This window comes from Lagenorhynchus albirostris, chromosome 12, assembly GCF_949774975.1.
Source record: "Lagenorhynchus albirostris chromosome 12, mLagAlb1.1, whole genome shotgun sequence".
Lineage (NCBI taxonomy): Eukaryota > Metazoa > Chordata > Mammalia > Artiodactyla > Delphinidae > Lagenorhynchus > Lagenorhynchus albirostris.
In genome coordinates, this window is record NC_083106.1 from 7788679 (window position 1) to 7813782 (window position 25104).

At 46.4% G+C, this 25104-nt stretch overlaps 1 protein-coding gene across 2 annotated transcripts; it reads right to left on the reverse strand.

Annotated features, from left to right (window-relative positions):
* Positions 1–317: 317 nt before the first annotated feature.
* On the reverse strand, positions 318–24586 carry MAS1 (MAS1 proto-oncogene, G protein-coupled receptor). 2 transcript variants are annotated; one of them, XM_060167727.1, is made up of 4 exons: positions 24380–24586; positions 23706–24120; positions 21998–22232; positions 318–2271 (listed from the first exon to the last, which is right to left on the reverse strand). In XM_060167727.1, exon 4 carries the CDS (start codon positions 2234–2236, stop codon positions 1259–1261), a length of 978 nt encoding a protein of 325 aa, XP_060023710.1. In that variant the 5' UTR covers positions 2237–2271; positions 21998–22232; positions 23706–24120; positions 24380–24586; the 3' UTR covers positions 318–1258. The 2 variants fall into 2 exon arrangements, with proteins under 2 accessions (XP_060023710.1, XP_060023711.1); XM_060167728.1 differs by lacking the exons at positions 23706–24120; positions 24380–24586 and adding an exon at positions 22408–22515.
* Between the last annotated feature and the right edge of the window lie 518 nt (positions 24587–25104).

Sequence of the window (25104 nt, forward strand, 5' to 3'; positions counted from 1 at the left end):
CCTGGGACATCGTGCCTGAAGGTACAGACACAAGTCACGGCAGGCAAGCAGCAGGGCACTGACATGCCAATGAAACCCTGCAAAGATCTGTCTTGGGAGAAATGTCCGGGTTCCCTCCGAGATATGGCCGCACTCTCCTCAGCCCCTGCTGCTGAGCCTCCTTCCAGGAATGACAGAAGAATATGTTCAGGACCCTGTACCTGCCTGCAGGCGGGAACTTTGTGGCTATAAATACATCACCCACTTCATGGGGGCAGGGCGGGGCAGGGGGAGTGGTGAGCTTCCAAAAGCACAATCACCCTCATGAACTCGTGAAGTAAGTTTCATTCATAAACATTTATATCCAGCAAAAGATTTCGAAACAGACTTTCTTTACATCAAGCATTCCCACAGAGGGAAGGGAAGCCGTGAGAAATTCCTCTACTGGTAGCCAAACGTTTTCCCTCACAACAGGAAATGATGCTCTAACACAGGACGGTTGAGGGGTTATAACATCTGCAGATGTTTTCTATAGAAGTGTTGTCCCATGAAAAGTTCTCGTGTAGCGAACAGAAAGAACATTCAACATTTAAAAACATGTAACAATGTTTGTACACCATAGAGTTGTGTGTACACGTGTGTGTACGCATGTCTGTGTTTGTGTGTGTCTGTGCTTTACAGAACAGAAACGCGTGTTTCTTCTTCCACTTAAAGGTGTCAGAAAGACTGAGGTTCCCTAACACTGAGGTGTGCCAGATGCCGTGCATACCTCACGTTCTCGTTGCATCCTCGCCACAAGCCCGGGACGTAGGGACTATTGCTGTTACCATTTTATACTGAGGAAATGAGGTCCCTGGTGGTTAAACCTGAGGTCACACCAGCAGCAAAGGACAGAGTCAGCCTGACTCCAAAACCCACGTTCTTCCCGCTATATGGCTTCACCTCCTCAAGGTCCATCAAATGCTTGTACCCTTTCCTGTACACACATGTAAACGTTCCTGCTGGAGTAATTTTTATAGTTTGTGGGAAAGTGCTACCAGGAGAGCTGAAGAGGAACAGAAGGAGATTTTTGAAAGCTACAGAAAGGATAGAGTTGCAACATGTATTTGGGCGCTTGCAGAAGGTACAACGCAAGAGTACAGTCTCAGCATTAATTAGCATCTCATGCATATGGGGTGAGGTGTCCTATACCGTATTTAGGAGATATTCAGTTGCATCCCAAGCACAAACTATAGGTCGTCTGCATCCCACTGTTTTTGTCCACAATTTCCTCCACCTGTCAGACGACAGTCTCAGTTTCAGTGGTGGTGGTGTGGTCTTCCGGGCGCCTGGGTTGCATCTCATCTTTGAGAGCCCTGGTCAGAACCACTTTTAAGGACTCCTTGAACCGCTTCTTCCTGCTGCTGCCCACGAAGAAGTAAATAAAAGGGTTGGCGCTGCTATTGATTGTAGAGAAGAGAAGAGAAATGTGGTGCAAGTTCCTGAACGTCGACCAATACTCATAATAGAGCAGGTAGAGGAGCCTCATGGGCATGGCGAAGATGAAGAATATGATGATGGAGACCGTGATGACAAGGTACAGCTTCGAGGAGTGGGATGCCCACGTATTCTTCCGAATCTTCACTACCAAGATGGTGCTGGACACCACCATGAGTGGAGTGAAGACCAGGAAGCTCAGAACGACTATGAAGACGATCACCGCCCTGCAGTCACTTCGGGATTGAGTCTGTCCTTCACCGTCAATGCACATGACGTATTCCATGGTGGTCACTAAGCAGGAAAGTGCCCACAGGAGGGCACAGACGAATGCTGACTGGTGCTTGGGGCGATGGCAGCGGTACCAGATGGGGTACAGGACGGACAGGCACCTCTCCACACTGATGGCTGTCAGCAGATACAGACCCGTGTTGTAGCCAAAGAGAAAGGTCACCGACAACGTGACGATTGTGTAGTAATAGCCGGAAGAGAGCTCGTAATCTAAAGCATAGTCGACAGACAGAATAAAAATGCAAAAGAGTAACGAGATGTCCGCAATAGACAAGTGGGTGATGTAGACGGTGAAGGGGTTTCTTCTCATCCGGAAGCAGAGGAACCAGAGGAGAATTCCATTCTCAACAAAGCCCAGTGGGGAAATGCTCATGATCACCCAGTGCACGATGGGAATTTCCCGACGCGGCTCTGCTACTGAGGTGTTCCCTCTGGTTGAGGCATTCGAGGACTCCTCAGCAACAAATGATGTCCTGTTTGCCTCATCCATGAGGGGACCTCAGCCTGGGCTCTTCAGGTATTTTTCTGTAAATAAGTTTAAGAAAAAAATCAAGGTTGATGAATTGCAGTAAAAGGGAGACTTCAGCTACGGATTATAACCTTCAAGTTATACAAAAAGTGTTTACTAGACTGTACAATTCTCTTTCCAACGAAGATAAAATTACACATTTTACTGAGAGGGAACTGATTGAATAATCTTTTCTGATCCCCTCAATAGCCTTTGTTTCTGTATTACTACTTGCTTGTGGTTCAGCACCAAAGGGGATCCGCCAAAGCAAGAGGGTCAAATTCCTGGTGTCCGTATCTGGTCTGGCCCGAGCTTTCTGAACGGTGTTTTGAAAACCATCTCATCTTCTGTGCCTTCATTTCCTGGCCTGAGAGACCAGGTTCATCACATTAAAATGCAATGACAAAATACATCTTTGGGCAATGCTGTTGTTGTCGCTTTTTAATGCATAAAGTACCGTAAGTGATGAGTGACTGAGAGGGTACCAATACTTGCAAAAAGTGTGAACAATTAGAAGGTATGTGTTTTATGTGGTTCAATAGGCGACCAATATTCAATATGGAAAAAGTATGTTCAGTAGGGTACCAATATTTTCAAAATGTGAACAATTAGAAGGTATGTGTTTCACGTGGTCTCAATATCTGTGACGAAGCTGTGCACCTACTCAGACCAGGTATGCCCTGCAAACCATCGCTGGGGAACAGATGGTGCTTTTCAACAAGGTGTATTCATATCCTCGTGCTCCATAGGCCAGACCATGCGGCAAAACACTATTGACAGATACTAAACAAAGCACTAACCCAAAACCAATAAAAATGCTAAATATTTGAGACTGCAAAGCGAAGATTATCAGCCACTTTCCCTCACACTTTAGGAATTGCTAAATAAACATATGCAGGGCTCCTACCCTCTTCCTGTTATATGACAAATATACATTAGCCACTTCCACCACTGGGGAATGGAACAGGGAGGCGCCCACAGAGATCATCTCCTTTGTTCCAACTCATGACGTCCTTGGCTTTTTTTTTTTTGGTGGTGGTGGTAAAACATTTTTCTTTGCTTTTGGTCCTTCCAAAACAGAGTCCTATATGTGCAAAATAAGTAACCTCTAGAAAGTTAATTTGTAGACAGATGCCTCTTCTGAACGAGCTCACCTGAGGCAGAACAGTACATAGACGCAATATTGTGTGAGCAGGTGGGCTGGTGAAAAGGCTAGTTTCCTCTCCAGTGTTTGATCCAGGAGCCCACAGAGGTCCTGGCTTCATGGTCCTGAGACCCCTCTCCCCACTAACCCTTCCCTCAGCTGTTCTGATGACATCCTGGAAATTATTTTTACTGGAGCAGATTCTCCTTTTGTTTCATAATTAGATAAGATATAGACCCCAGTACCCTTAGGAGCCAAACACAAGGACCGGAATTCACAATTCCATGGCATGGCTGAACAAAGAGCAGCTGTACAGACCAGACTTTATTTGAAGTTTGTAGGTAAGATAGCCATATTCCCCAAGTTCATCCACCAAGTATTTTTCAGTGCCAACTTCAGGCCAGGCACCGTTTCAGGCACTGGGCTACAGCCGTGAATGAAACAAAGCATCAACCTCTTGGAGTTTATATTCCAGTGGGGAGGCAGCCAGTAACCAATAACTAATAACAACAGCAACAAACAGATAGAGGTCAGATCGTAATAAGCACCACAGAGAAAAGTAAAGCACAGACCATGGCGCAGACCAGAGTGTGGTTTTGGAGACAGTGAGACATGGTTGGATTCTGGATGCAATTTGAATTGCTAACAGGTGAGATATGAGTTACTGAAGGAAAAGAGAAGAGTTTGTAGCCACTTGCTGAATGGACAATGTGCAGGGAGAGCAGTTTGGGAGGGGCCATACGGAGCTTGGGAAGCTCATGCAACAGCCAGACGGAGCTGTCTCAAAGCATGTCGGGAGCTGGGGTGTGGGAGCAGATGTAGGCTGTGTGCAAACAGGTGAAATGTTACTCAGCCATAAAAAGGAACGAAACGGTGCCATTTGCAGAGACGCGGATGGACCTAGAGACAGTCATACAGAGTGAAGTAAGTCAGAAAGAGAAAGACAAATACCGTATAATATCGCTTATATGTGGAATCTAGAAAAATGGTACAGGTGACCTTATTTGCAAAGGAGAAATAGAGACACATGTAGGGAACAAACGTATGGGTACCAAGGGAGGAGGGGGGTGGGATGAACTGGGAGACTGGGATTGACATATATACACTACTATGTATAAAATAGATAACTAATGAGAACCTACTGTATAGCACAGGGAACTCGATGCTCTGTGGTGACCTAAATGGGAAGGAAATCCAAAAATGAGGGGATATACATATATGTGTAGCTGATTCACTTTGCTGTACAGCGGAAACTAACACAACATTGTAAAGCAACTATACTCCAATAAAGATGTTACAAATAAATAAAGATCATCATGCACAGACACGCACACACACAAAAACGAGGTGAAACGTAAAATCATGAGGCTAGATGAGATAACCTATGAAATGTGGGTCATTAAAAAGGAGAAGAGGTCCAAGGACTGAGCCTTGGAGCGTTTCAAAGTTTAGAGCTTGGGGGAATGAAGAGAAGGAAGCAAAAGAAACTGAGAAGCTGGGAGCATAATTTATTCATGGGAACAGGAGGGAAGGCAGAGTGTGTGGCTTAAGATGCAGCCAGGTGGGTCGAGTGACGAGGGAGTGTTACAAGTTGGAAGAAGTTCTCTTCTGAATGTGCAGTATCTCTTTTTTCAGCAAAGTCAGGAGCAAGGTCATCCGCTGAGAGTGAGGAGATGTTAAGGGTTTAAGGAGAGAGGGCAAGAAGTGAAGTAATTAGGAGAAAGAGGGAAAGGACTGGGTAAATATACAAAAAGCAAGATTTCCGGGCAAACCTTAGAGATTGCCTGGATTAGTGCTCATGAATTTAAAGAGAGATGATTGGCATGACATGTGCTTTTCTCCAGCTATGGCTCAGCTGTCCAGGTGTGAGTGTGCAGAAAGAGGAGAGATGGATTTAACCAGGATTGGGGTTCTACCAGGCTGGTGCAATGGAAAGTGGGAGACACATTATAGCACATACAAAGTGGGGGACACACTACAGCACATAGACTATGGAATTCAGTAGAGTTATGAGAAAAGTGAGGCCAGGAGAGAGGTGACAGAGGGTGAACAGGAAACAGGAGCCCTCGACTGTAGATCCCAGCAGTGTCAGAGAACTAACTGCTGAAGTCCGAGTACTAAAGGTAGAGAACTGGAAAATAGGAGGCGGAGGTTGAACAGTCGGATGCTTGAAGCTGAGATTGCAGTGGTGTGGTTTGGGGGTTACTGGCATTGATAAATGTAGTGCATGACCATGGGAATGAATGGCTGAGGGAGAGTGGAGGACGAGATCCTTTGATCAGGACCTGGAGCCAGGGTGTTGGAAGAATTGTCTACATGGACATTGAAATCACTGGGAAATAGGCTAGAATACAGGAATATCATTAGAAAAAACTGGCTGTGAGCCAGGTGTAAAATCCTTAAGGAATTTGGAAGAGCGGCCCAGAGGTCTGTAGACAGTCACAGCAAGGAGGGTGGTAAGTAACATAGTTGGATGGTATGCACTTTAGAGCTGGGTGTTTTGTTGGTGGTGGTGGTGATGGTGTTTCAGGGGAGAGAAGAAGCAAACAGAAAAACCTGAAACACAAAAACGGTAGAGGGTATGAAGGGTCTAGATCAGTGTTGTCCAACAGAAATGTAATGTGAGCCATGTGTGTAATTTAAGGTTTTCTGGGAGCCACACATAAAAACGTAAAAAGAAATATGTGAAATGAATTTTAATAGCATATTTTATTTAATTCGATGTGTTCAAAATATCATTTCAATGTGTAATCGATATAAAAATATTAATGAGCTACTTTAGCTTCTTTTTTTCACAGTAAGTCTTCCAAATGCAGTGTGCATTTTACTCTCATAGAGCATCATGCTTCAGACCAGCAACACTTCACATGTGCACTGGCCACACATGGCCACTGGCTACCATATTGGATGGCGCAGATCTAGGGCCATCACAAAATCAAAATACCTTACACGAGGGAGTCAAATGTTTTCATCTTTTAATAACAAACCTAAATCAAAGACGAGAAATGTAAAATCAGGACCTAATAAGAATTTTTAAGAAAAGGGACAAGAACATCTTTCTGACTCAGTTCACAGTCTGGAATCTCTCATGGACCATAGCGTCATTCAGCTTTTAGTTTCTCATGATATGCAAGAGAGCTCTCATGTACTCCTCAAAAATATCAGTCAGGAATTAATACACAGAAATCTCTTGCATTCTTATACACTAATGATGAAAAATATGAAAGAGAAATTAAGGAAACACTCCCATTTACCACTGCAAGAAAAAGAATAAAATACCTAGGAATAAACCTACGTAAGGAGACAAAAGACCTGTATGCAGAAAACTATAAGACACTGATGAAAGAAATTAAAGACAATACAAACAGATGGAGAGATATACCATGTTCTTGCATTGGAAGAATCAACATTGTGAAAATGATTATACTACCCAAAGCAATGTACAGATTCAACGCAATCCCTACCAAACTACCAATGGCATTTTTCACAGAACTAGAACAAAAAAATTTCACAATTTGTATGGAAACACAAAAGACCCCGAAGAGCCAAAGCAATCTTGAGAAAGAAAAACGGAGCTGAAGGAATCAGTCTCCTGGACATCAGACTATACTACAAAAGCTACAGTAATCAAGACAGTATGGTACTGACACAAAAACAGAAATATAGATCAATGGACCAGGACAGAAAGCCCAGAGATAAACCTATGTACAATTGGTCACCTTATCTTTGATAAAGGAGGCAAGAGTATACAATGGAGAAAAGACAGCCTCTTCAATATGTGGTGCTGGGAAAACTGGACAGCTACATGTAAAAGAATGAAATTAGAACTCTTCCTAACACCATACACAAAAATAACCTCAAAATGGATTAGAGACTTAAATGTAAGGCCAGACACTATAAAACTCTTAGAGGAAAACATAGGCAGAACACTCTATGACATAAATCACAGCAAGATCCTTTTTAACCCACCTCCTAGAGAAATGGAAATAAAAACAAAAATAAACAAATGGGACCTAATGAAACAAAAGCTTTTGCACAGCAAAGGAAACTATAAACAAGACGAAAAAACAACCCTTAGAATGTGAGGAAATATTTGCAAATGAAGCAACTGACAAAGGATTAAGCTCCAAAATATATAAGCAGCTCATGCAGCTCAATATCCAAAAAACAAACAATCCAATCCAAAAATGGGCAGAAGACCTAAACAGACATTTCTCCAAAGAAGATATACAGATTGCCAACAAACACATGAAAGGATGCTCAACATCACTAATTATTAGAGAAATGCAAATCAAAACTACAGTGAGGTATCACCTCACACCAGTCAGAATGGCCATCATCAAAAAATCTAGAAACAATAAATGCTGGAGAGGGTGTGGAGAAAAGGGAACTCTCTTGCACTGTTGGTGGGAATGTAAATTGATACAGCCACTATGGAGAACAGTATGGAGTTTCCTTAAAATACTAAAAATAGAACTACCATATGACCCAGCAATCCCACTATTGGACATATACCCTGAGAAAATCATAATTCAAAAACAGACAGGTGGGCTTCCCTGGTAGCGCAGTGGTTGAGAGGCTGCCTGCCGATGCAGGGGACGCGGGTTCGTGCCCCGGTCCGGGAAGATCCCACATGCCGCGGAGCGGCTGGGCCCGTGAGCCATGGCTGCTGAGCCGGCGTGTCCGGAGCCTGTGCTCCGCAACGGGAGAGACCACAACAGTGAGAGGCCCGCGTACCACAAAAACAAAACAAAACGAAACAAAAAAACAGACAGATACCACGATATTCGTTGCAGCACTATTTACAATAGTCAGGAAATGGAAGAAACCTACGTGTCCATCGACAGATGAAAGGATAAAGAAGACGGGGCGCATATATACAATGGAATATTACTCAGCCATAAAAAAAAACGAAATTGAGTTATTTGTAGAGAGGTCGATGGACCTAGAGTCTGTCATACAGAGTGAAGTAAGTCAGAAAGAGAAAAACAAATACTGTATGCTAACACATATATATGGAATCTAAAAAAAAAAAAAAAAGAGAAGGTTCTGATGAACCTAGGGGCAGGACAAGAATAAAGACATAGATGTAGAGAATGGACTTGAGGACACGGGGAGGGGGAAGGGTAAGCTGGGACGAAGTGAGAGAGTGGCATGGACTTATATATACTACCAAATGTAAAATAGGTAGCTAGTGGGAAGCAGCCGCATAGCACAGGGAGATCAGCTCGTTGCTTTGTGACCACCTAGAGGGGTGGGATAGGGAGGGTGGGAGACAGACGCCGGAGGGAGGGGATATGGGGATATATGTATACATATCACTGATTCACTTTCTTATACAGCAGAAAATAACACAACATTGTAAAGCAATTATACTCCAATAAATATGTTAAAAAAATAAATTAAATGCACTCACATTAGATATTAAAAGAAAATCCGTTAGGAAAGTTGTTTCAACACATAAGACCAAATTGTATTTTTCTATGACAGTCAAACTCAAGTAACCAAATTCTCTTTCTAAAGAGAGATCATCTTGTTTCTGTTGTTTAACCAACACGTAGGTTTCAGTCACTGCACTAGGAGTTAAGGATACAGAAATAAATAAGACACAGACATCTGCACAGTTTTACAGGGGAGGCAGGCAGAACTAAATCTAATTCAATATGGGAAATGGAATAAAGGAGACTGACCGCATCAGAGCAAACACGCACCAGGAAGCCTTGTCTCAGGGTTTCAAGGTGGGCTTCACAGGGCTGGGCCTTGAAGGGTCAGTAGGAGTTTGTTAGCTGAGGAAGGAAAAGAAAGGCATTTTAAGAAAAAAGAACAGATGGACAAAGGCATGGAGGTAGGAGGGCACAGAATGTTGGTGGTGGAGTTTGAGGAGACTGGTGGACCCAAGGTGGAGGTATGACTTAACAAGAAATAAACAACTGGACTGAAGCGTGAAGGCCTGGCTATGATGCTTCTTTAAATATCAGGCTTATTTTATAGGTTATGCTTATCCAACATTAGTGCTTAAAAATTATATGGGGTTTATTAAAAATGCAAATTCCAGGGCCCCGCTGTTTCAGGAAGCCTGGGGTGGGACCCTGGAATCTGATCTTTCATAACCCAGGGCATTCTGATGTAGATGGGTCCTGGGCCATGGTTTGAAAAACACTACCTTACTGTATAGCACAGGGAACTCTACTTAATACTCTGCAATGACCTATATGGGAATAGAATCTGAAAAAGAGTGGAGGTATATATATATATATATAACTGATTCACTTTGCTGTACAGCAGAAACTAAGACAACATTGTAAATCAACTAGATTCCAATTAAAATTAATTTTAAAAAAATGAAAAATACTACTTTTTGTACTAGGGAGCCATTAAAGTTTCAGTGCAGGGCTGGGATGTGACCTGAACTGTGCTTTAGAAAGGTTACCCTGGTCATTGTCTACAGGCTGAATGGAAGGGAATAGTGGATGAAGCAGAGAAACCAGTAGGGGGTTGTTGAAATAGTCCCAGTGAGAAATCAGAGCTAGGATAATGACTGAAGGAAAGAACGGATTCCAGAGACATTTCAGAGAAGACTGGTAAGGCCCCAGTGACCATGAAGGGGAGGAGAAATGGAGACATCAGCGGACTGAGCTTCCCATCTGAGGAGGTTGTGTAGACAACTCCTGTTGACTGAGATCAGGGACGGGAAGGGCAGCGGCCGGGAGAACAAAGAACTCGTTTCGTTGTGTGTTGAGAATGAAGCATCAGGAGGACACGCATAAGGGTGGATTCCAGATGTGCTAGCCTGTGTGTTCTCTGCTCCCAAGGGCCTACATCTTTTAATTAGCAGAACTTCACAAAACAAAGAATAATAGACACACAAGACCTTTAGAACATTATTCATTACTGTGCATTTGCCTGATTATAAACTTCAAATGCAGTATGTATATGCATAACTGATTCACTTTGCTGCACACCTGAAACTAACACAACATTGTAAATCAGCTAGACTCCAACAAATATTTTTAAAAATATAAATAAAAAAATAAATTTCTGGGCTTCCCTGGGAGAGGCCACAACAGTGAGAGGCCCATGTACCGCAAAAAAAAAAAAAAAAAAAAAAAAAAATTTCAAAGGCAGAAGTCACCTAAGATCACATGCTCCTCTTCTATTCCCCTGTCTTTGGCCTGGACTCCTGGGATCAGTCTCCTCATTTCCTGTTCTTGCTCCCTGCACCAATCTATCCTTCCCAGACCCTCACATTGCCATTCCTTCCTTTTCTAATACTCCCTCCACCACTCTGGTGTTACTCATTAATTACCTCTATAGCCATGACATTCCTCCTTATAGAGTTAAAATTATATCTTTGCATTAAACTGCAAACTCGTCCAAGGCAAAACTTTATTATTCACGTCTGAATCTCTAGGACTTGACACAGCCATTCAATAAATACATACTGAATTATTCCAAGGGACAGAGGCCGTCACCATGGCCCTGAGAATGCACCCTGGTTACCCATGAAAGAAAACCACCATCTTGAGCCCAGGCCACCACATGTGTCTTGATCATGATGTGGTTGGAAAGCAAATAAAAACCCCATTAAAACTAATTCTCATTAAAAACTAACAGTAACCCTGGGGACTTCCCTGGTGGCGCAGTGGTTAAGACCTCACACTCCCAATGCAGGGGGCCCGGGTTCAAGCCCTGATCAGGGAAGTAGATCCCACGTGCTGCAACTAAGAGTTCGCACGCCTCAACTAAGGAGCCTGCCTGTCGCAACTAAGACCCGGTGCAACCAAATAAATAAATAAATATTAAAAAAAATAAACCTAACAATAACCCTCCAAATAGATTTGTTATAGCGTGGTTTTATTTAAATGAACACATTGCTAAAAGTTACATTCCCAGTCTTACCAGACCAAACTGAATTTTAGTCCCTCAGGTGAAATAGCGGGTGGCAAGAAGTACCTTGAACACAACTCCTACCTGCTCACCACCCCCAGACCCTTCCTTCCTCCAGGCTCCCGGGTTATTTTGCATACTATTCACCTCCATGGGTGGATGACAAAGATGTTTGAGGTCGGGAAGGGTAAGGAGAGTAGAAGGGTGAGTGCTGCCAGCTGAAAAGACCGTCTAGCTCAGAAAGCAGTGAAGATGAGGGGAAGCAATTGCACTGCAGAATTAACTGCTATGGGCAAGCTGTCTCCATGTCACCCCAGTTCTGGTACCATGGGCTCTCTGTCCAGGCACACGCAGCGTCTTCTTTGTGCAGCTCTCTTTCTAGGCAGCAATCATCTTTGCAGTGATGCACGTTTATCCAACCGTGACTGTCCCAGATGGAAGGAGAGTGTCCTGACAGCACTCTGCGTCCCTGACGTGGTTGGTAACACAGCAACACAGCAGTAGAAACCCCACTATGTAGGAAATGGCATCATTCTGGGAAGCACTACTGGCAGCATCAGAGAAGCATCTTCCCAGCCTCTCCGCCCCCTCATTCCCTACAAGTCCTAGGGAGACAGCAGAAAGGTGGAGCGTGAGAATGCCATTGCCTAGGACTTCAGGGTTCCAGGCATCTTCCCTTTGTGTTAGCGTTGGATACTTCAGTCAGCTTGGGAGGCTGTTAAGTATGAATGAAAAATATCGCCTGCCTTATCAGTAAACAAGGCATGTTGCAGCCATCAAGTCATCACATTACAGCCACCTTGATGGTGAGCCCTGAGGGAACTCACGATGGAGGCAGGACGCACCCCCACCCCCACCCCCCAACCCCACCCCCACCCCACCCACCCACCCCCACCCACCCCCACCCCACCCCCCCAACCCCCACCCACCCCCACCCACCCCCCCCAACCCCCACCCACCCCCACCCACCCCCCCCAACCCCCACCCCCAACCCCACCCCACCCTCCACCCCGCCAACAAGCAGCCAGACCCAAAATGATGCACCCTGAGGAGACTCCGGATGAGAAAGCACAGGGTACTGGCCTCAGATAGCTGAGGTGCGCACAAAGGAAAGATTTCAGCGAGCCCAGAGCGACTGTGAGATACACACATTCTCCACTAATTTGAGGCTTCTTACTCCGAGCTCTTCCCACTCTGCCCTGGGGCCGAATCCTCTTTTTAAGACCTGGCTCCGGACGCGCAGGTTCAGCGGCCATGGCTCACGGGCCCAGCCGCTCCGCGGCATGTGGGATCTTCCCGGACCGGGGCACGAACCCGTGTCCCCTGCATCGGCAGGCGGACTCTCAACCACTGCGCCACCAGGGAAGCCCCCTATAGCCTCTCTGTTATAAATCTAATCTAATCTGCCTCTAATCCTTCCTACTTAAGGAGTTGAAAACATCACATTTCCTAGTGTTATAGGATTTCTTTTTTCTCCAAAGACTCATTTAATTTCTGTTTATGACTTAGCCAATGTAAGACTGAAATCACTGTGTTGTCTCTACATTCAAAGTCCACTGTGAAGTAAAGTAGCCACCAGTACTGTTTAAATGGCCCCCCAGTACCCAAGGGATCACCCCAACAGGCTCATTTTACAGTCTGTTTAATCTTTGTTTATTTATCTATTTATTTATTATTTATTCATTTTTGGCTGCATTGGGTCTTTGTTGCTGTGCACAGGCTTTCTCTAGTTGCAGCAAGGGGGGCTACTCTTCGGTGCATTGCGTGGGCTTCTTTATGCGGTGGCTTCTCTTGCTGTGGAGCACAGGCTCTAGGCACACGGGCTTCAGTAGTTGTGGCACGTGGGCTCAGTAGCTGTGGCACACAGGCTTAGCTGCTCTGTGGTGTGTAAGATCTTCCCGGACCAGGGCTCAAACCCGTGTCCCCTGCATTGGCAGGAGGATTCTTAACCACTGCGCCACCAGGGAAGTCCTATAGTCTGTTTAATCTTAACACAAAATGAGGGATTTAACTTTTATCATTGTCTTTTTTCTAATTATAAAACAATATTTGTGTTCATTGAAGAAAATTTGAAAAATTCAATAGGAAAAATAAATCACATAAAACCGCTACTCAAAATTAACCTGATCTAACATTTTGGGATGTTTCTTTTTAGTCTTTTTTTCTCCGTCTCACACACACTCTCTTTTAAAACTGAGATTGCATTTTATCATCTGTTTTGATTGCCTGCTTTTTTTTTCCGCTCAATATCATACTGTAAGCATTTTCTCTGTCAGCCTTTACTTTAAAAAACATGACTTTAATCATCGCTATTTGGATGTACCATAATTTATTTTTAATAATCCTCTAACTTTGGACATACCAGTTGCTTCTGATGTTTCACCATTATTTTTTCAAAATAACAAAACACTGTAATGAACTCTCTTGGATGCAAATCTTGTGCACATCTTTCATCATCTCCCCAGGACATATTTCTAAAAGTGGAATTGCTGGATCAAAGGGTATAAATATTTTTCAAGATTTTAAAACATTTTAACAAGTTGTCTTCCAAAAATGGTATCAATTATACTGACATCACGGTATGAGAATGCTTTTTTCACAGCATATATACTTTTTTGTCCCCATAACATCTCCATTTAAAAACATTCCCAACTTTGATAGGTGATTAAAAAGGTATTTTGACTTAATTTGCATTTATTTGATCTCTCATGAGTTTGAATATTTTTCATGATAACAGTCCTTTGAATTTCTTCTTCAACATTATTTTTTCATGTTATTTTTTCATTTCTTTTACTGAGTTGCAAGAATTCTTCGTAAATATAATACTTTGTCAAATACGTTGGAAATTCTTTTCCCCAGAAACTGGGGTATTTGATAGAAGAAGTAAGAGGATACAGCTTGCAGTTTTCATAAAAACACTTCCTGACTGTTACAAGTCTGCCTGTCCTCTGTTGATAATTGAGGTTTAGAAGTTGAAGGAATCATGTAGATACTGCAATCCACTCTTTGTTTTACATGTCAGGAAGCTAGCTCATAACTAGCTCGAGATTACATATTTACTTAGCAGCCAAGCCAGAACCAGAGTTTAGATTGCCCAGGTCCAAGTGGGCACTATTTCTCCTCCCCACTCCAGTCTTTTGTCAACAGTTCATCTATGTGTGAGGTTCACTCACCCAGGCATGTGGCTAGTAGAACTTTGGGGACATTTAACAATGGCCTTAATGTCACCAGAAGTGATTACCACAATCAATTTGACTGTTAGTAAAGATTTTTATTAAAAGCCTCAAGGACTGGACTCTTTGTTTATTAAAGAACGCTATTATTTATTAGAAGATGGATTTTTATTTATTAAAGCACCATCTCATCTACCCAATGCCAAACACTGAACAACAATAAAAACAGACAGGGATGAGCTGTTTTCAGTTTCTTCTCATCCGACTTTCTTCTACCAAGTGGAGTGACCACTTTGGTGATAGTAGTCATCTCCACTATCACAAACACCTCTATTAGAAAACAATAAAAGTGAGACGGTCCAGACAGCAGCATCATGCTTTTAGACAAGTCCCCCAAAAGGGAGTAAGATGTAATCTTGTTCTCTCACCCCTGCCCACACACAATACAAAGTGTGTTATGAGATTCTACTCCATCTCCTCGCTGTGGTCTCATAGACGACACCATTGCCTAGACACGCTTTCTCCCCTCTGGCTCTCTTGTCTCTTTGTAGTTTCTTCTCTGTCTCCTTTCCTGGGTCTGTTCTCACCCTCCCTTTGGGCCACCAGGCTCCATTCCTGGCCCTCCTCCCTTCTCACCCTCCCTGGGTGGCTTCATCCAATCCCCTCATTTCAACTGTTACCACATACTAATGAAACCCAAATCTACAGTTCTAAGTCGGACATCTCTCCGGAATATCAGACCCTATAACGAATAGCCCTGGATATCTCTAACTGGGCCTCACGTAACAGCACACCAACCTCAGCTGATCCAAAACAGAAATCAGCCCTTCGCTGCTGTTCCGTACTTCCTCTGGTATTTTCAGTCCGCCAAGCCAAAACACTGGAGGTTTTAGGAGGCACTACTCATCTTGTATGTTCCCTGCACCAGTCCCTAGAATCCGCCATTTCTCCAAGGAGCCCTGGTCCTTTGAGTAGAGATGAGTATATAGAAGCCAAGATCTGGATGTGGGGTGTACCTGTTGCTATTGAGGTGTCACTGCTCCCAGGCCCTCTCAGGGGACAGAGCTAAGGAGTATATGTATATAAATATATATGTACAGGCATACATATATGCACTGACATCCATATTTCCATAACTTTCTACATATGTACTGATTACCAATGACTTCATACCAATATCTCCAACTTTGATCCAGCATCACTGAGTCCAGTTTAGTTTTCTTCCGCTCCGTATCTGCAGTTCCCATCTCTGATGGGAAGAAACCTGACTCCCATTATCCTCAAGGCATTTACCTGTTTGATCAATCCACGAATAGGGAAACAATCTCCTCTGTCCACCACTGCCCATCCTCCACCCCTACCCAGATGTCCTCCTCATTTTGTTGGGCCTTTCACCTCATGCCGCTGTCTCCTGCCCTGGGACATACTCCTGCCCCAGCAGAAGCTCTGAACTTGGCTCCAGGTCCCCTCCCCCGCCGTGCAGGTGCCCTCCTCGTCCTGCCACGTCACTGCTACCTCTCTCACCCCAGCTGGGCTGCACAGGCTCCACCACCTCACACAAGCCCCAGGCTATGAGAGAGGGTGTACTTAACACCCATCTCCCTCCCCGCAAACATCTAAAGAATTGTGGGCAGTAAGGCATCTGAATGCAAAAGAGATGTTTGAAAAAAGAGGTTGCACATTGTTCAAACTACATTGCAGGGGTGACTGTCTATTCTGCCTGTACTTAGCCTGCTTTGTCTCTGAGCCATGCTTTCACTCAGACTGACCATAGATGTGAGTCCTACACAGAGCAGCTTAGCCCCTCTGAACCTCAGGTCCTTCACATAGTTGGCATATAGTTTATTGGATTTCTGGAAGCCTGGGGTGTACAAGAAGCTAGAGACTGAAAAGCATTTTGCCAATACGAGTCTCGTGGAAACGCCAAACTGAGATCATAAATCAGCAAGCAGGGAAAACAAGAATGGTGGTTTCCACAGATGTTTAAGGATGTGGGCTGGCAGGTCTACTCGAAATTGCTACCTGCATTCACTTCTCAACGAAAGTAAGAGGAGCAGACGAGCAGCGGAGGTGATATAAAAACAAGAAGAATGAAAGAAGGCAGAGTTGTGGGGCGTTTCAGCTTGAATGAGGTATAAGGCGGAGTCTTAAATGCTCTACGTACATGCTTGCTGAAGTTTTCTCTAAAGGTCTGAGAAGCAGGCATCCTCTTCCACATTCCCATTCAGTTGCCCACAGTGCTCCCATGATCCTGAGGTCCCAGTCTACCACGTCAGTCTTAAAAGGAAGGAAGGAAAGAAGGAAGGAAGGAGGGAGGGAGGAGGGGGAAAGAAAAGGAAAGGAAAGGAGAGAAAAGCCAACCAAATGAGTGTCCGGGGTTGGCCATCTGAAACCTTGTATGTTCCTAGGCAACAACAAGGAGAGGCCTGACCCTAGGCTGGACCTTCCAGGTGTGCACCTCTAGAGGAAAAGGAAATTCTCCCCTCTGTGTGTGTGCAGTAACCTGGACAAACAGAAACCCACCTGTGAGATGGAATTTCCATGGCAGGTACGGGACCTGATGGGAACGTGCTAGCAGGAACACCTGTCCTGATTTTAAACACCTCATTCCCAGCTTCCTAACCCTGGAGCCATCTGCACAGAGAAGCAGGAACTCCTTGCTCCCTTTCCACTCGTCTCAGAAGTGGGGGGACTGGGGGTAACTTTCTCTCCTGGGGGACATTGGGCATCTTGATGGTCCCACTGAGAGGAGGAGGCTAGTGGCATCTAGTGGGCCGAGGCCAGTGATACTACTAAACGTCCCACAGGGCACAGAAGAGCTTCCCCCAGCAAAGAATTTCTGGCCTCACATGTCGCGGTGCCAAGGCTGAGGCAGCTAGAGGCAGGTTTGTTTCCACCCTCTCACTGCTGCCTACATAGCGATCGGACAAAATCCTGCACGTTCTCTCCCCAGTTTCCCCTCCCCACCCTGCCTGGGCAATATTGCCAACATACATCAAAGAGCAGGAGATGCTTTTCAACGGAACCTTGCCACCCGTGGGCCATACACCTGTCTTTAGAAGCCACAGAAACCAATACTAATGCCGGTGCCCCCTGAGGAAAGGCAGAGGAACATCAATGCAGCCTCCAGCCAAGAGATTTCCCCAGAGGAATCAAATGCACTAACAATCCCTTCACACCCCAACACCTTTATCGTTTATCACATCCCATTAGACAACCTTGAGCACCTCCAAGTCCACCATCAGGTTCGTGAATGGATTCTAAGATTCTTGTCCCCTGTCACGAGTCAAAGAGAAAAAGTTAACACAGAAGTTTCAACCCCGAAGTTGAAAAACGACGTCTGGGGACAGCTAATGCAGCAAAGAAGCAAATTTTCCAAAACGAAGGCAGGGGGAGACAGAGGTTTTTGCCAACAAACACCAAACATCTAACACACTATGAAAACAACCAGCACAGAAAGAGTGGCCCGGGCAATAGCTTTTTGAAGAGGGAAAATCTTACTCTGGTTGTCAAGCTGCACCATTAGAAACTGGGGTGCTGACTCACTAGGTCCACTTGCTCAGGGAGAGTCAGAGGTGGCAGCAGGAAGGCTCATCATTCACATCCTGGGGCACTGCTGCCCCACCAGCCTGCAGGGTCTCCGGTCCCAGCATGTCTTCCCAGGATGGCTGCAGCCTCCCTTCTCTGAAGAAATCAGAGCTGCTCTGCCACTGCTGAAAGTATTTGCGAAGTACCAAGCAGATGGTCCCACGCTTATCAGCAGAAGCTGTGCTTCAAACGGCATCGTTCGGTGACACACGCAAGTGAAAATCTTCGCGCTGATCCGCAATGGGAAGAAGCTGGTGACCACGTGAGGTGGTTGACCCCCTTGAACCACCAGTGCCGGCCAGGGTTGAGGAGGCAGATGGCCCAGAGACACGCTGCATGGAAGGGCAGAATCGCGAGTGCAGCAGAAAGACAGACCCAGCTCGAATTCCTGACTCAGCCTGTAACTAACCAAGTGATGTCTGCCAAGCTCTCGAAGACTCAGTTTTGTCCCCTGTAAAATGGAGCTAATCATGACCACCCAAAGTTGCAATGGTTAGGGACTTCCCTGGTGGTCCAGTGGCTAAGACTTTGCCTTCCAATGCAGGGGGTGCAGGTTCGATCCCTGGTCGGGGAGCTAAGATCCCACACACAGCTAAGATCCCACATGCCTCGCGGCCAAAAAAACAAAACATAAAACAGAAGCCATATTGTAACAAATTCAAAAGACTTTAAAAATGGTCCACATCAAAAGAAACTTAAAAAAAAAAGTTGCAATGGTTAAATGAGGCATAGGTAGACACCTGCACAGTGAGGGACATTTTGTTAAGTAATTAAATATCCGTTCCCTTCCTACAACCCATTTGCAGAGCGTCTCATGCCCACATGAGAGTGTAAGTGTGATGCAATGGAGGAAAGAGAGAGAGCGAGCCCAGAAGCTACGTCCCAGGGGCGGACGAGCATCAATGCCCAGCTTGCTTCTCAGCCTGGTTCAAAGACAATTCCTGGGAGCAGCTGTTTCTGTAGGTGCAGATTCGCAGTCAAGCTACTTCCCTGCCGCCACCCCCGTTCCCTTTATCCACAGACCCGAGGTGAAGGCGCAAAGGCAAGCCGGAGGCTTCTGGATGGTCTGAGTAGCCAAGCCCTGTGGTCAAGACCCTCCCCCGCTTCATGGCAGCATTTATTTCTTCTTTTTTCAAACGTATTCCTTCATGGTTATTGTGTCAAAGTAGTCATGGACTCCCGGGACTGACTAAAATCAAAAGAGGGCAAGGATGCAATTTCAGATTCTGTGGGAAAGCCGACTTAGGAACCCACAGATGAAGCTTTCCTCGGACTATTTTCATAAGCAGGAAGACGAAAGGCGAGCCAAACGGGTCCTGTGGGAAACCTGACCTGGGGCTCTGTCCTCCGTTGGGAAGAGGAGAGGGGTGACCAGGGCACGTCCCTGAAGACCTTCAAGCCACAGGCAAAACAAGGTGAGGTCCGGGCATTTACTAGGTCGGCAGGTGCTGAGCAGCAAATCAAAATCGGGTGAACTCAGTGCGTTTTCATTACCTGGATTTGATGTTCCAAGGGAGGAAAGGTCAGCCCCCTGAAGACCTTTACATTTCCCAGGGGATCATCGAACCTGCAGGGAAAACCAGGACAGCCTAAGGCAAATGGCCAGGCCCAGGGGGAGAAGCAGCCAGAGGAGAGGGGATCAGACACGGGGAAGCAAACACAGATGGGGAGAGAAGGAACAGGCTGGCTGAGAGAGTGCCAAGGTCACGGGCAGGAAGGAAGAGACCGGAAGGGAAGGAGGAGTGAGGGAAGGAGAGAGGGAAGTAGTCGGCTGCTTCTCAGAAGCTCAGGGACCGTCCAGATCTTATGAGCGTTTCACCCTGTCCCTTCGGGGGCTCTGAAACCCTGAGCCGAGGGACCAACAGGAAGGAAGCCTCCAACGTCATGATTTAAGTCAACAGAATAGAGGGCCTCACCGATCTGCTTCTCCCAGCTCCTAACAGAACAGAGGAGTCTGTCCATCCTGCAGAGGACAACAGGTCGCCCCATTTGGAAACTGGTAACGGTCAGCAGGTAAACCTGCTGGAGCGAGGCAGCAGGAAGTGATGCCTGGAGAGGTCGGGCGGGGTCCAGGCAGGGGGAGAGGACCCGGGGTGGCGGGCGGCCGCTCGGGGGGAGCCCGGAAGAGGTGGCGCTGTCTGCCCCCAGATCGAGTGGGCAGTGGAAGGCACTGATTGTTTTGTGAGTAATTGGCACCACTAACAAAAGCAGGAACTCTTGCAGATGGAGCCGGAATTTCACTGTGGGAGCTAATGATTTATACTTAGAGAAAATACGGCAACTCTGTAAAAATAAAACTGCTTTTGCATTTAAGCCACAAATAGGTTGTCTATTTCTGTGCTGGCTCGTCTTTGTGAGTAAACATCCTCCTCTTGAGAGGTAGGGAAAGCTTGCGCTGAGGGAGGTGTAGGGAGAAGGGGTGACGGAGCCCACGGAGCCCCGGAAAATGAAGAGTCCCAAACGTCCAGGGTGGAAAGAGGTTCCATCTTTCGCCTCCACAAGTTCCCTACAGAAACAAGATCCCTCTTTCTCCCATCAAACAACAGGGAAACATGGTGGAGGAGGCCTGGGGAAGGACCTTATGGGACCAAAGAAGGAGGAAGCTTGGTAACCAAGGAGGCCGCAGAGTGGATCTATGTGTGGGAGAACCCATGAGTGGTAGACCCATTAGGTGGTGGAACCCATAAGTTGACCCCCACGTGGGAGAATTCCTTTCTTCCATCGAGAGTTGACTCTTACGTTTTAAACCCTCTCAAGGCCACGTATGCTTTGCTCAGGGTTAACCCCACGGACACCCAGTGAATTCCAGTCACGTCCTAGAATGTTCTCCTCATCTGGAAGGACCTCTACTTTACCCTAGACATTGAGCCCTTGGTTATGAGGAGATAGCCATCAAGTGCTTCCCAAAAGCCCAGTGCTCCCCTCAGTGTTAGAAAAAGGGAGAGTTAGCATAGCAAGGGGGTAGGCCGCTCAGACTGAGAGAAGGGCAACGGTGGGGCAGTTGCGGGCGCTCAGGCCCGTAGGAAAAGGACAGAACTCAGAGTCAGGGCTGGAGACGGCAGGTCCTCGAAACGGTGGGCAAGTCACTTAGCAGCAATTGTCTTGGTTCACCATTTGGCCTCAGAACAGCTTCAGGTCTGCTAGAAATTTGGAGCGAGCTTGACTGGAGTGGTGAGTGAAGCTTTATCCCATCCATTTGATTGACAGGGTCTCAGAGCAGGGCTGGCCCCGCCCTCTGTCCTGCAGTCCTGCAAAAGGGACTTCAGATCTCACTGGCCAGATAAAAGTCCAAGATAAAGCCCTGAGAACAGAGCTCTGATCTGAATCCCATCAGCCTCGGGGACGCTTCGCCCTGCATCTCCTCGCCTACTCTGGCCCGGCATCGGTTGGGTCTCTCCCAAGTAAGGATCTTTACTTTCAGGGTGCGTTTCTAAAATGTCAAATCTTAAAGAGAAATGCATTTTCTACTCCCTGCCCTTTGTTTTCCTCCAACGAGACAGGACAGCGTGGCAGGGCCCATGAGAACACCGTGGAGCAGAGTCCACAGCAGGTGCTGCATGGGGGGAAGCAGCCCCACAGGAATCTGTGGAAGCAGCCCTCCCGGGTGGACCTTGGGAGGGGCCTGAACCCAGATTGGACCCAGCTGCGGGAGGCTAGGTTCCCCAGCCCTGAGCCTCCCCGGACTTTCCCTCGGTATTTGGAATGTTCCAGAAAGACTCTTCCTGCCCAGCACCTTTGCAGGGAGAATGTAAAGTGACCCACAATGGGGTGAGCGGTCCTCAATCAAGTTGGCTCTCAGCACCGAGGGGCAGCGGGGACACTCACGGTGCGGTGGTCACCCGTGTAGACCCAGCACCGGGCAGTTTCCTTAACGGTAATAGATGGACCGTCTCCTGCTCTGAGTCAGCACCAAATCGGCAGCACAGACACTTTGCCCTCTAGACTCCTTACCTAGATCGTAATCGTGTGCTCTCTCTTGTCCAAACATCATGAAAAAATCCACTTGTGAGAAAGAGTATTTCTGGAGCATTGCCTTGGGACATGGAATCTGTCCATCACTCAGGATGTTCTAAATATTACCCTGGGCTCAGCCCTGCATTCTTGGCCAGCATTGTCTCGGCCCTTCATAAAACTGCAATTTCTAAATTACCCTTTGGAGATATTCATCAGCCAGCATTTAGAGGCTCTATAAGAAAAGAGACATATGGGGCTTCCCTGGTGGCGCAGTGGTTGAGAGTCCGCCTGCCGATGCAGGGGACACGGGTTCGTGCCCCGGTCCGGGAAGATCCTACAAGAAAAGAGACATAAAAGGATCAAAACCGTGTTCGTGTAGGAACTGGCAAGCACCCTTCCCGCCGTACCTCCAGAGCCTCCTGTTGGAGATTCCCGCGTCAGGAGTAGCTGAGTTTCTTCTGAGAAGCAGCCACTTTGTTTATGTCAATAGAACACAATAAAGAGTATAACTGGGGGGTTTTCTGTCCCTGCTAGGAAGCCTGAAGACACATCTTTGATCTGCCTTTGCAAATGCCCTCTCTTGGGGGAACCCTGGGACCACAGGGTTAAAAGAAGAATGTTAGAAATAACAAATGTAGTCAGAGGTCAGATTTGGGCACATTAAACTTGTGTTCATTGTCCTTTTTCTGCCAATGACTGTGGATTTTGGCAAACAATGTTTTTCTACCTACAGTTTCCTCAGGGAGACTGAAAAAATCAGTCACCTTCAAATGACAGAAACTTAAATATTGGGACTACCACAAGTAGCGAACCTAAATAGCTGTGACTCTGGACCCACGCAGAAGAGTTCTCTAACTTCTGTGACAGCACCTACTAAATTATTTTATTAGAGGCACTTGTTTATGTGTCTGTTTTCCCCCAAACACTTAGCTCCTCAAGGCAGAGGCCACGCCTTTCTCATTTGAGAAAAAGAGTTACTTGAATAAACCAATTATGTGTAAAGTTGGGACCACAATTTTAAGTATTGGTTGTTTATTAGTTGTTTCTTGAGTATTAGTCTAATTTCCCCAGCTGGACAGCACGTCATCTGGGGAAGGAACCACATGTACACTTCCTGAGAACACCAGGGGCTGAACACTGCTAGATGGCTTGACAAATACCCGGCTTCACGTAACTGAGAGTGAAACTCCTAAGCCCTCGGGTGACACTTTGCTGGACTAATCTGTCTCCGTTCATCACAACTAGCACCTAGCAAACCCTTCGGAATATATCACGATATCATGCTGCTGACTTCCATCTGTTTAGGGTATGAGAGGGTCCTCGGTCATCACTCCTGCCGTGTTTTAGAGGGACTTGCTACTCTCTTTTTAAAACCAGAGTGCCCTATCGTGGCCTACTGTGTCCTTGCTAGGTGATTTAGGTGGCAAGTAACAAAGGTGAAAGTGCATCCCACTAGCTTTGCTCCAGTTGTCTGAAAATAACACGTGCGACACGCTCATTACTGGTAAGTCAACCTCCATACGTTGCCCTAATGAAGGACGCTCAGCGTCCGCGGCCGAGAAAACAATAGTTAAATATTTCTGGCAGCCATGGCTCCTTTAGACCTACCCAGCGGCCCTATGCTTGGTTATAAAAATCGTATCAGACAAAAATGAAAACGTCCAGCCTACAACAGTGTAAATTAGGCAAAATAACTAAAACCAACCTTAATTTGTCCCAACTTTAATCACCGTTCTGGGTAAAGAGGAAAGTACAGTCAACTCCCATTCCTTCTGACTTGACCGCTAGGTGTGTGGTTCTCTAAGACCTTGACCTTGTGCTTTCAGTGTTTGCTCCTTCCTCATTTCCGCAGACCGATCACCATGCCAGGGTGAGCCAGGGAAACAAGGTGGGGGGGACGCCCACTGAACTCATGTTCTTAGCAGAATGTGCTGAAGGAGAAGGAGGTTGTGCTATTGGCCAAAATGAGATTAGGGATTTTCAACATTTTCCTTTGAACATTCTTCCTGTGCTCTGCTGACAAGGATGTGTTAGGTCACCTCTGGTCACCATCCCTGAGTCAGAGAGGTGGGCTTTCAGACGCCCTCCGAGCCCCGAGATGGGTGGCGCAGAAGTGGTCCCTAAGAGATGAGAGGAAAGCAGTGGGTGATGGAGAAAGCAGAGGCCTCCGTGCACAAGGCAAAAATGAGTGACCCCTGGGACGTGCACTTCCACCCCTCAGAGAATCCCTGAAACCCCTGGGGAGAGGTCGGGGTGATGGGCAGAGACCTATCGATACAGGTCAAGCCAAGCACAACCTAGGTTAATTTTATCATTAATCTGAGTTGCGTTCCAATCCCTTAAATAGTTCTGATACCCTGGAATTGTAAAAGGAGTAACCTGAGGTGAAAGTTCTAGAAAGTTCTAGAACAGGAACATTCTAGACTCAAGAGCCTTTCCTGAAAAGAGAAAGAGGGAGAGGGTAGGAAACTCAGGCATATTACCCACTGGGCATTTTTGGTGGATGGCTTTGTAATAGCAAATATGTAGTCCGTGTATCACCTGACCAGCCACAGAGAGGCTCTATTTTGTCCCCCCCAAGCTGGGATCAGGGTTTTCCCTGCGTGCCTTTATCAGTCCAAAGATGTCAAGTGTCCCACTCTGCTCTGGAGGATTGCGGAACCGAAGGCTGTCCACGCGGCAAGGGGCTGGCAGAGCAGGGCAGCGTCCCAGGCACAGATAGACAAGCGCCTCGCTGTGCCATGGACGACAGCTGAGCTCGGGGACAAGAAGCCGAGAGGGACGGCTCAGGGCTGAGTCCTGCCCAGGTGGCTTTCCCCTCCCCTGCTGTAATCCGGCGCCTGCCCCCACCTCTTTGGTCCGCATGGTCCTTCTTCCTCCCAGCCTGTTACCGTCTATCTAGTCACTGTCAGCGGAAAAATTGCTCTGCAAATAGGCACCTGATCTTTCTGTCTTGGGCAGACTGCAGCCTCTTGTTTCCCCCCGTAACTTCAGTCAATGATTGTACTGAGCAATGCGGGCTGGGGGCTGGGGAGGAGCCTTCAGGGCACAATGGTGAGAAGTTGGATTATCAGAAAACCTGTGGTCCCAGGGTTCCCCCAAGA